We start from the raw sequence: 12,203 nt of genomic DNA, 5'->3' as shown, positions 1-12,203 counted from the left end.
AGTTGGTAGCACAGTTTATTTTCGGAACGGTCAAACTTTAAAAAGAGTTTCATAAGTTAAACCTAGGCAATAAACTCACATGAACGTGGTGCATGAGTAGAACTTACTATACATCAACAAAGTGATATAACTGTTACTGCAGAATAAGTACAACCGTGCTCATTAAAAAAGATAAGTTAGCATACTTTCGAATGAATTTATACGTCCCGTTCATGTTTCTTCTATGAATACCTTTCCAATTTTCCTATGTAATTCGTTTCACTTAGCTCTACGCGTTGGAAACCGCTTCCTACACGACGACATCCGTACGCAACGTTAACCACAAAGCTCAGGTTAATTCATAATTTATGTGAGCTTTGTCTTAACGATCCTGCGTAAAACATGATGAGCAATATGAATGGTACTGATACATCTGTTGCCTATTTTTTATGAATACAATATGTTAACAACCACACATGTGACCGCGGATAGATTTTGATTACCTGTTCTGCAACTGAATAGCTTGAACAACAGAGATCGAACCTTTCTGCTTGCTTCAATATTTTACAAAATCTTCATTCTTCTACTTGTTTACGGCCTATAGTTGCGCGCCATTTCGTGGAGGTGAACCTTCTCTCCATAGCATTCGCAGAGATAGGCTTCTGTGGCGAGTGGCCCTCCGTATTTGTTTTGGTTCGTTGCCTGCCGGCGAACTGATCCGAATCATCATTCTATAGCTTGCTGCTAACAGCAGCTTACTCATTCTGCTCAACACAGTTTATCGAAACAAAAATTAGAAATTGTTGATTGCCGATTGAAGTTTATCGATAATTATAGCTGTAAAATTAAGTTGCGTATGGTCTATTTGTCGATCTGCTTTCGAAATGAAGGTAACGCTCAGTACGGTGAACGGCGATGTGTATGTCCTCGAAGTTCCTGCCGACATGGAACTCGAAAATTTCAAGGTTTGTCGTCAGTGTAATTACGGTGGTGTAAGTGGCCGGTATTGCTTCAATGCTATGTAATGTAATTTTCCCTAAGAACTTTCTAGAACAGGTGGTGATGCGAATAAATTCGGTGAGCACTTATTGCACATAGGGAACTGTCATAGGGGAAACTTGCTGATGGTTGACATATTGAACTAAGAGATCGATCCAATCTTAGATACCAAAGATAGAATTAGAAATAGCAAACTTTACCTCATCTTTTTCTCTAATATAGAGGAGGCTGAGCGGTGCTTGTGTCACGTTTAGTTGTGACGTGACATAGCAGTCAGCAGCAGAGTTCACTAGGCTATTTTTGTTAAGCTGCCATGACTTTTCGAGGATAGGTTTGAAATTGTTTTTTTTTTTTTAAATATAATTGTTCTTTGTGAGGAGCATTTATAACTTCGATCCAGATTTGTTTTTGTTTCATTGTCTAATATCGGTTAATGCTATAAGAATTTAATTTTTCATTTTTCCGTATCGTCCATTATGGTGAATCTCAAATTTATTGTTTTCCAAGGATTTCAACTCTTATGTGTCAGCTAATAGTTAGAATAATCATTCAAAGATTCAAAACGTTACTTGAATTCTATTGTTAAGAACTTATTTTAACTAATTTGTACATAAAAACTTGACGGTGCATTGGATATATAATTATTATTATATATTATATAATAATTATGGATATGTATTTCTGCTAACTTTTTTTACGTTTATTTGAACCGATAAAGCAAGAATGCAAGCAAGCTAATAGCAAAGGGCTTTTCAGTACTTACAACATCGTCAGCTGCTCCGTTACGATTCTCTGCGCACTTCATTAAATGCGTTTTTACTAGACTGGAAATCGCAGCACCACACAACTGATCTCACCTACGATGTCTTACTTTTATTGCGCATTATACGAGGCTAGAGACAGACCACCTATTTTACGCCACATTACTCACGAGACCGTGTCTTTGGGAAAGCAACTATTGCAAATGTCGTTTCCAGAACTCTAATCAGGATTCTTACATAAGGTTTTAGGATTATTGTCGGTTTACAGAGCTCTCACGAACGCCGCAAGTTTTTTAAATGTCTGCTTTTTGAGAAATAAAGTACACCCATAACATTTAATAATTACAAGTGTTGTCTACCGATCGAGTATCTTTACAGCATTTATATATATGTTTTTTATATTTTTAATTTTTTATTTAAGTCGAAAGACTAAAAAAATTAACAAAGCATGTTACTCTAGGTACTACAAATAAATAAAATATGATAATTCTTGAAAGATTTATGTTTGCAATTCAGTGAGGCCTTACGCTTAAATGATACGTAAAATCAATCACAAGCATTTTGCACGCTTTTTATTCAAATTCGTTGCTACACTGTTGCTGTGAGAAATCTGTGAAATAAATTCTTCTTCTATGGATAGATTGCAGGCGGCTAAATAGAGACTTAACATTATTCTCGTATTCTTGCGATGTACACTACTACTTCGATAATTAAGAAATTCAACTTGAGTTTGAGGGGCCTTCGAGAGTACAACATGTTCTCCTTTTTGCTTCGGTGACAGTGATAACAAATGTATTTTGGGTACTTTCCAGGCACTGGCCGAATCTGAGGTCGGTATCCCGGCTAACGAAATTATCTTGCTTCACAATATGCGGCCTCTTGTAGGAGACAAGCGGCCGCTGTCGGAGCAGGGCGTTTCCGAAGGGGATATATTGCTTGTCAATAGGGGTGGCACCTCCCAAGCAGCACCCGAACCAGAGCCAATGGACTTAGGTTCCGGTAAGTTTTGTGTCGTACCATCAGCAAGCTTTTATGTTTCTCAATTTTCTTATCACCTTAGGTTCACAGAGTGGTCATCGTTAAACTGACAAGCAAACATTTCTTGGCGGACGAAATACTCAAATAGGTTAGGTATTTACTTAATGTATCTTTACTCCATTATAGGACGTGCATTTATGGGACAGATAAATTGATCCTGCAATCTTGTATATGCGCCTTTGTGGCAATGAATCAAGGCAGTTCCATTGCAAGATCCTTTATGAGTTCTGTAGAAGCTATACCGGTTTATGTTGCAAACCGTTACCTTTCGCAATACAGGTTTGCCATTGAATAAATTGAGCTATTGACTTATAAGTTTTAGAGAGGGCTATCGTACTGGTAGGCCACGTTAATTGAGTGAAAGTGTTATTTTTAAATTAAGTGAAATAATAATGACATTCAAGTGAAATATTTCATATGATTTTTTTGCAATCGGTCTGCTTCAATCTAGCGCACCTTCGAAAAGTAGGTTTCAATAGGCTAAACCTAATAGTAAACTTCGGAAATAATTTTTGTGTTTTGTGTATATTTTGTTGTAGACAACAAAATTGTTCTTTGGAAACATTTATTTTTCATCTACGGTATAGCCTAGCACTTCTTGCTTATAGTAATGCTTTGCCACTATCAGTCATCACCTGAGTCATAGTCACAGGTGCGCACTTCAAAAATATTCTTTAAAAGCAGAGGTATTAAACATTATCAACTGATGATGAATACACTAATGATAAAATATTAAAATACTTTTCTCAAGGTATTATGCTTGTAACAGTCGCCAATAAGAACCTTTTTCTTAGGTGAAACTGTGTCGTGAGGCTATTACACAATGTTTTGCTTGAGTGCTAGTCATCATCCTCATCCATGTTACGTGTTCTTGTGTCTCCCCGAAATCTGCGACGCTTCACTACCGTAGGGGGCGAATTAGTCAGTCTTGCTTCGGGGTCGTCAATCTCTTTACTAATGTTGATACCGGATTCATTATTCGACGCACTCATCTGTTTTGCCTTCTCGCCTTTGTTCGCACTAGAAGAACGTGATGAAGTGACATCGAAACCAATGTCCGGAACGTTACTGGTAGCAGTAGAATCCGCTCTAGTTTGGTTTACGTGCATGTGATGATCGAGGTCGCTGTCCTCGTTGTGGACTAAATGGCTAAGTTTGATGCGATCCCCGTCTCCGGTTTTTGGACCCACAATGCTACGTTTTTTCATGATGGCGCGTGGACTGCTTCTAGAACCAACCACGTGCTCTGGCACGATTCGACGAGGAGCGGCTGATAGCGGACTCTCATGCGTAAGAACTTTGGGTAGAGGTTTTGGTTGTCGCGCGTCTTCGTTTGATTGATCTACCTCTATTCGACGGGATCGTTTGCTGAAGTTAATAGACCCAGGCGAAAAGTGAGCACGGAGGTCACTAGAATTAAAAGACCCGCATGTATGTCTTCCTTCCGAGGTTTGTAATTGGCTGTTGTCTTTGTTGTAAGCAGTAGCTTGTTTTTGAAGAAAATTCATAGCAGCTGCTGCATTGCCACGGTCCGAGAGGTCGTTATCCGAAACCGAGTCGAGGCTGTATTTGGTCCATCGTTCCGGATGGAGTCTGCATTGATCAAAAATAATAATCAGATATTGTGCACCAAACGGCTGCTTATTGGTGTATATATATGTATATACTTCTCACCTTATTGGAAAAATTTGCTACAATTCGACAGAATCACATTTCATTGTAAAGTAAGATATTTTCTTCTATCACATTCATTTGCAACAAAGCGACGAATAATCTTTTAGTTAATTATCGCAGTGTCGTACTACCTATGATCTGGGACTTTCGACGAACGACTAGAGCATGGCAGATCTCGCGGGTGTAGAAACTGATGATCTCTGGAACTGTAGAGCTGTTGATTTGAGCTTTTGTAAAGTCTTTTTCGTAAGTCGCCGTTCTGGTTCCGCCTGTCAAGTTGGGTTCGAGAGTATGGAATTAAAAATTCACTGTTCCGTAAAGTATCTGGTTCTTCTTGTTGAGGAGAAGGCTGACCCTTCTGAAAAAAGTGATTAAAATTTCATAATTAGGGCGTACATATCAACGACATATCGCCGGGAGAAAGTACACATTGCGCACAGTATACGAAATGTGTCTTTCAAAATTGCCTAAAAAGGCTAATCAAAATTGCCTTCGTTCGATGCTTGGCTCAGTATTGAACAGTCACAGTCATGTGGCGTAACATTTGTTGTTGCTACGCGGTGTAATTATTTACCTTTGCATGAGATTTGGCCCAGTCATCGTGTTGCTTCTCGAGTAAACCAAGACCAGCGAACACCATATCCGCTTTGGACAGAAAAGTATCTGATAATCCTCGAAGACGAAATGGGCTCGATGACATCGTGCCTAACGAAAAAAAGTGCCTGGCTGTCGGTTCTTCACTCACTGTGTGGTTATCTTACGAGCACTAATTGATTAGACTATATCAGAAAAGTTTGCCACCCCTGAATCAAACATGTATATTCTGTTTAAAGGCCTGGATTCACTTAGCGTTATCGAACCTCGTACGGTTAGAGCCGCAGCTGTCGACTAACCACGGCATAAATATAATTTACAATACCAGCTGAAAGCTAGTTCAAACTGCGCCTAAAATGTTTGTTAGTGGCAATGAAATGAACTCCAATGAATATCAAATATGCGCAAAATTTTAAATATTAGTCGATAACAGGCACAGCAGCCACTATGAAATGAGCGCTTGCTCAGCAAATATTTTTATTTACATGTTTAAGCAGACGACACATGGTAATCTACGGTGGCAAGGGAAAGTAGTACCAAGAAAAATGATGAAGATGAGTGCCTTCAAATGGGTGGGAGATTTTGTGTAAAAATGTATCTTTTTAAACTAAATAAAGAGGTTTGATTCGATTCAGACGACCAGAAATTGTCACCCATCTAAAAGTTTAGTGTCTAAAGAATAAATCTCTTCGACTCATCCAAAAAGTTACCAGTAAGCTCAAATTAAGAGAAGGATCATTCTTTACGTGCGGTAAAATACGCAATGGCAATCGAACTTGCTATCGCCAGTTATAGCAATTATATTCGGGAACCGCGAGGCTGCTTTTGTAGTCCTATCGCTTTATTACCATTTTGCGGAACAAGGTTTTGTGATGTTTTTGAAAATACGTTTGCAGTCTAATAGAAGGAAACATAGATTTGTTTAATAAATGCGAACAAGTTGTAACATAAATTGAAGCATGAGCATATGCTTTTCGTATCCTTGCATTATTTCGATTTTTTTGATTAACATACATGCTCATAGTTTCTGCGCGATTTAATTGTATAGATCATATTCCAAAAACTATTTCAAGAAATTCATTTATTAAACGGTATTTCTCTTAATTAAAAAATCAGGTATAGCGCAATGTCGAAACAAACGTGTCTGAGACGAAGAAAAATCTGTTCTTGTAAATATGACCGTCGTAATTTGTGCACTCGTCCGTTCTTATCCTCAACTAGCTTTCGGATACGACACATCTAAAAGTTGTATGAAATCATTAGATATTATATCGAGACTGCTGTAATAATTACCTAGGTTTTTGTACGAGCATGTTTTTTTAAACACTTATAAGAGGATTAGTCATTTTTTTAACTAATCGTTGCTGCTTTATGTCCCTACAGTAAATGTTGCAAATCCTGCTGAGATACGTGATAGGCTTTTGGCGAATCCTCCGCTGTTGACCGCCTTACGAAACGCCAACCCATCACTTGCAGATGCTGCTATAGCTGGACTTGGTAAGTAACTTTAACATTCTTCTAAGATCATATTAGCTATGACGCGATATCGTCAACTGATAAAAGCTACGAAAAAGAAACGAAAAAAGTAATTTTTGTTGCCTCGTTGTTACGTCTAAGGGGAAATGGTGACACAATGCAGAGGAAACAGGTGACTTTGAAAAACGTATTTGTTAACAAAATCGAGTTTTATAACTGTGACCCTACTCCGAATTCAGTCTGTTATATAAACATTTGTGGCACGGGTTTTCTGTCATTTAGCCGTGTAATTTTTCTATACTGATGCTGGCCTTTAGCATCACAAAGCAAGCTGCATGTAAGAATGTACTAAAAGAAATAAGTACCAGCAAGAAAATCCTAGGTCTGTAATTGGGAAAAATCACATCAGGATATTTTGAGAATTGTCGCGTTACGGATAATGGTATTAGATAACAAATTGATAAATTAATATAAAAAGTCCACAATGCCGATTGTTCCATTTTTAGAACCATTTACTCAAATGTTAGACGAAGTAAAAAAAAAGGAAGCTGAACGAGCTCGGATGCTCTCGGCCGATCCGTTTGACCCAGAGGCGCAACAACTGATCGCGGAACATATCCGACAACAAAATATTAACTCAAACATGGAGGCTGCCATGGAATATCATCCTGAATCGTTTGGTATTGTCACGATGCTGTATATCAATTGCCGGGTGAATGGGCATCCGGTGAAGGCTTTCGTGGATTCCGGGGCACAGTCAACCATCATCAGTTCGGCTTGCGCTGAACGGTGTGGAATTATGCGACTCGTTGATCCACGCTGGGCAGGCATTGCCAAAGGCGTTGGAACTCAAAAAATCATCGGACGCATTCACCTTGTGGCGATTGAGATCGAGAAGGATTACCTCAATACGAGCTTCTCGGTTCTAGAAGATCAGACAGTAGATATGTTGCTAGGCCTCGATATGCTCAAACGTCATCAGGTTAGTCAACCATACGTCGATTCCTGTGTAATTTCTGCGAACTTGCTATAAGTGCTATTCATATAGTGCACATAAAATTATTACGTATTTCTAGTAGCGAATAAGCACTAGGAACTAATCTTATTATTCGAAACCCGTGGGGTAATCTCTAGTTCTTTTAAACTAGAGTTATTTGAAACGCTGATCTTGGTGGTAAATTAAAATGAAGCATAGCCTTTTTTGACCTCATTTTTTGTTAATAGCTGTCTAATGTCCCCAATGTTCACAGTGTGTCATTGATTTGAAGCGCGATTGTCTAGTGATTGGAACAAGCGGCACTGAGACCCGATTTCTTCCCGAGTCCGAATTGCCTACTTGTGCACGTCTTGGCATGGAACCAATGAACGAGGGTGCACAAAAAGACAACATGTCGGCAGGTGTGTTTTTTCGAAAACCTTTTCAATAGCCATCGCAGAAGTGATACGATTTGGACAGCTTGGAAGCAGTGGCCTAAATGGCAAAACGGCTGGTAGAAAATATCGTTGTTCTTTGTATTTTCGAGTAGGGTATATGTGTTAAAATAAACTGAAAACAATTTCGATCTTGTATTAAAATTATTTTAGACATCACAACAAAGGGGGCGCTACGAATAACATCATTTGATCTCTTTGAAGTGTCTTAACCACACTATTCTTTACTGTAACACACTAGGTGCTTTTGGATCATCAACATCAGACGCTTCTACTTCCCAAGCGACGAGCTCCGTCGTAACACCGCGAAAAGAGTTACTATCTGGCCACCAGGACAGTACCAACGGGGTGTTACACGACGAAAAGGTCGTAAGCGAAATCTGCGCTATGGGCTTCAAGCGCGATGACGTGATACAAGAGCTCACCGTTGCGAAAGGTGACAAAAACCGAGCAATTGGTGCGCTCTTCGCGAAGTCGTTCGTCGTTCCGAAATGAGCATGCAGCATATCATCACACGCCATAATTCACTACAGTGCTACGTTATAATACACTATAAACCTGTATATAATTCATTTAAGAGTTGAGGAAGACTATATGATGAAATGTTGCGGTGGTCGATGAGATGGTCTAATTGTGAACACTTCTGACCAAAACACTCTAAGCGAATTGGAAGAATACTATCGCTGGTAGCAACGTGCGGCTGGCGGCAGAAACAATTTGAAAAATTCCAATTCCTCCCAACGCTTAATGGCGTCCTTAATCCATCAACAAACAAATGAATGTATGTGAAACAAGAAAGCAAATATGCTCTTTTGTGTGCATTGATGGAGTGCATCGAATGCTTGAAGAATGACTGAATCGCTAGCGTTACTAAGTATTAATGATACTACATTCGCCAAGGTACGTGATATTAGCTGGTCTTGCTCACAGCTCCATGGGTGCATCTGTTGTCTCATATATATCTCAATGAGTGCTCGCGTCGTCAAAACGGACGTGATACGCCTAAAGTTAAAGATGAAATTATTTAGGTCCAAAGAACTACGGAATTGATTTTTATTGCACGTATCACGAAAAAAATAGTGGCAGCTTACCTATAATAGCATGTTCGCTATCCGCAACACTATAATTACAGATCGGCCGCTGTCTGGCACGCTCCCTGATAATGAATGAACTAGGTATAAATTTATCACTAGAGAGGTTTTATGGGGACACCAAAAGTGAGCCGTTCGAAAGTTTGAAATATTGAAGGTTGGATAAAATAGGAGTATACATAAGTACACAAAATGGTAATAAGATAGAGAGGCTGAATAAATCATGACAACATGGGTAAAAAAGACTATATACATACGGTAACATTAGTGTTTAAATGTTAATTATATACGATAAATGCGTAGAAGAAATCATGGTACCGCTAGAATGAAATCGGAAGTTAATCAACTTAGCTGATTTCATTGGTCAGTATTGCACGGTAAACATCTTATAAGATAAAGAGACAATACAAATATAATAATGCATATAGAAATGATGACAGACTTTGAAACTCGAAAGCGAAGGTGGCCAAACAAAGGTGGGTTGAAATATACATGCTCTTGCTTTGGCAGAGTTTTGGCTCCAATATCTTAGTTACTGTTTTAATCGTCAATCGTAAGCCTCTAAATTTTGTGAATTATATGTATCTAGATAAAAACTTGGTATAACATGTAAGTGGTTTTTCATGGATACGACAGAATATGATCGAACACTAGCATATGAACACAATGAATGACTGAACCAGGAGAAGAATAAGCTTGCGAGGATGAAACAGTTGATAACTAAGTGAACGTCTGTTCCATTAGATGTCGAACTAGATGAATAGAGAAAAATGACTGCGTCTGACTTTAAAAATATTGAGTTGTAGTAACCGTATTCATAAACGCGATATGAATCAGTCTATATTTTATTATATGAAGAAAGTTACATTAGTTTTGGTAGTTACAGTTGTTCTTAATTGTGTCTTAAACATGTTGTGAAATTTCGTATGGCAAGTACTTGCATTCTATTCGAATAGGTGCGGTAGTGTTGTGTTGATTACTGGAAAATCGTTTTGTGTGAATTTTCTATTTTGATCAGCAATAAATAAGGTAGGTTGCGTTATGTTATTTCATGTTAATGTAGCGTTGATATTGGGAAGGAGACAATGTACCTTGCACATATAACCCAGGAAATGATTGAAATTTGTTCATAAATGGCGAAGCGGATGTGGGCGTTATCGACACGAAGGCGTGCACTCGGGCCGTTTCAGGCACCAATAGGGCATCGAATGCGCCGCGACCTACCACGCACTAAATCGAAAGCAGCGCCTGTAAAGCGCACCAGGACTCTACTGCAATTAATTTAGCTCTTGAGAAAGCACCAGAAACTCCTACAAACCTAACCTTGAAGACCTTTAACGAATTTTCGCTCAGCGTCGTTTTTGACTTGTCTAGCTAACAAATGCAAATGGTGAAAAAAAGCGTGCACAATGTGACTTGTACTTGAAAATAGCAAATATTGTTTTGGAATAATTGAATGCACACCTTATTAGTTCTCTAGTGCTTCCCGCAGATCGTTACCTTATTTTCTCAGAACCAGAACAGTATTTTCACTTCAGTACAAATACTTTAGTAGCCGGTTGACAAGACCTTGTAATGAATTGGGCCGTATCACAATGTGTACGGCAAGTGCAACGATTGAATTAAAAATATATATTAAAATACTACACTATGTTCAGTATTCCTTTTCTAGAAAGTATAAATTTATACATTTGCAATATATCACTTTATCAATTGAGTACATATTCTTTGTAGCAGAAAGCCATTTTGTCAATGATCAAATGGGCAAGAACAATATTTGATTGCGGACTACATCAAATTGAGAATTTTGGCTTTTACAATTGTTTTTTATTCTCTGTAAAATACTGTGTTTTATAATGTATAATATTGGCACCGTGAGTGACACTCCAGCTCTATGTCGGTTGTTGAGCTCACCTCCCACTAAAGTCGTATCAAGCGCCGAGCAGGCTTTGAAGATATGGACATTTATAGTTATTCAGGTGCTTAGCGCTCTTGCCTTCTAGACGTAAGCGACGCTGTACGACCAGTTTATTGGAAAGATTAGTACAACATTTAATAAGGGGGACAAAATTCGGACCAGGTTTTCTTATAATGGCTCTCATTGGTCGTACAAATAACCGTCCTTGATGCTAATGAAGTTAAAATAGGGTACACTTAGAGGACATTTTTGTTTTTAACACGTTCATACAAGCCAATTGTAACATTTTATACGTTTGAAATATATATTTCAATTTTGTATTTATGTGATCCCTGTCATTGATTTCTTCTGCACATCAATTATTCAAAATATGATTTTGGGACTACTAGCTGAGCTCTCGTACACACATACATCGTCATTAGAAACGTTAGTCTATATAGTGCTTTTCATTTTATTCGATTTCCTATTTTTTGCGATTTAGTTTCGAAAGGAATGAATCGTAAGTCTGTCAAATTATAATAGCCAAGTGCACGGTATCTCTTTTCACAATATTTTAAACATCATCTTAAGCTACATTATTCCATAGGTTAGGATTTCATTCATAAAAATAATTTGTTTTAGCTTTTATTAGACTTTATAATCTAAAATAATTGGTAACATCATTATAGCGTCCATCTATTTGAAAACGGAACAGGTCAAAAAAATTAAGTCAAGACAAAAACTCAGATAAACAGCTGTACATTTTTTGAAAGAATGTTTTTACAGAGAAACCAGGAGGAGAATGCTGAATTGAAAGATTTCCATGAGTACATTTTGTTAATAGGCCAAGATGTAGAAACCAGTTCGCTTACTAGAATTCCTAAAATGTCCTGTCAAGGAAAAAATACTCAGCTCGAATACTACTTCGTCCAGAAAGTACATTTCAATTCAAAGAAGACCAAAGTAACTTGGCTAACCGTTGAAAAAGGCAACCTTTATATAAAATGTTCGAGATTTTACATCCGCTTCTGCTTTGAAGTATTGCTTCAGGCGACTAGTTTTCTGCGAGACACAAAATGTATCTATGTCCAGTTTAAAATCCGGACCGCATTAGGTGGCCTGAGGTTTAGCAGACAAACACGCTACTGCTACATTGTTACTGGGACAAAACTATTAGATACATAAAAGATTAGGAACGCGCTATTTGTAGGGAAGCCTGGCAAGAAAACGAGACTGCAACAAACAAGCTCTGCGGACTGGTGG

The 12,203-nt window shown here is 38.2% G+C and overlaps 2 protein-coding genes across 3 annotated transcripts; one reads left to right on the top strand and one right to left on the bottom strand.

Moving 5' to 3' along the window:
- The first annotated feature begins 720 nt into the window (after positions 1-720).
- rngo (DNA damage inducible 1 homolog rngo) lies at positions 721-11,285 on the top strand. 2 transcript variants are annotated; one of them, XM_022841716.2, is made up of 6 exons: positions 721-944; positions 2,552-2,738; positions 6,429-6,542; positions 7,028-7,503; positions 7,790-7,919; positions 8,194-11,285. In XM_022841716.2, exons 1-6 carry the CDS (start codon positions 864-866, stop codon positions 8,445-8,447), a joined length of 1,242 nt encoding a protein of 413 aa, XP_022697451.2. In that variant the 5' UTR covers positions 721-863; the 3' UTR covers positions 8,448-11,285. The 2 variants fall into 2 exon arrangements, with proteins under 2 accessions (XP_022697451.2, XP_022697452.1); XM_022841717.2 differs by having other exon boundaries at positions 725-944; positions 7,772-7,919.
- On the bottom strand, positions 3,182-5,522 carry LOC111265223 (uncharacterized). Its single transcript, XM_022841715.2, has 3 exons — positions 5,026-5,522; positions 4,583-4,809; positions 3,182-4,370 (listed from the first exon to the last, which is right to left on the bottom strand). The coding sequence occupies exons 1-3, from the start codon at positions 5,149-5,151 to the stop codon at positions 3,617-3,619; spliced, it is 1,107 nt and encodes a 368-aa protein (XP_022697450.1). The 5' UTR covers positions 5,152-5,522; the 3' UTR covers positions 3,182-3,616.
- Positions 11,286-12,203: the final 918 nt, after the last annotated feature.

The sequence above is a fragment of the Varroa jacobsoni genome, unplaced genomic scaffold (assembly GCF_002532875.2).
Source record: "Varroa jacobsoni isolate VJ856 unplaced genomic scaffold, vjacob_1.0 scaffold_945, whole genome shotgun sequence".
NCBI lineage: Eukaryota > Metazoa > Arthropoda > Arachnida > Mesostigmata > Varroidae > Varroa > Varroa jacobsoni.
This window is presented reverse-complemented; position numbering and strand designations above follow the sequence as displayed.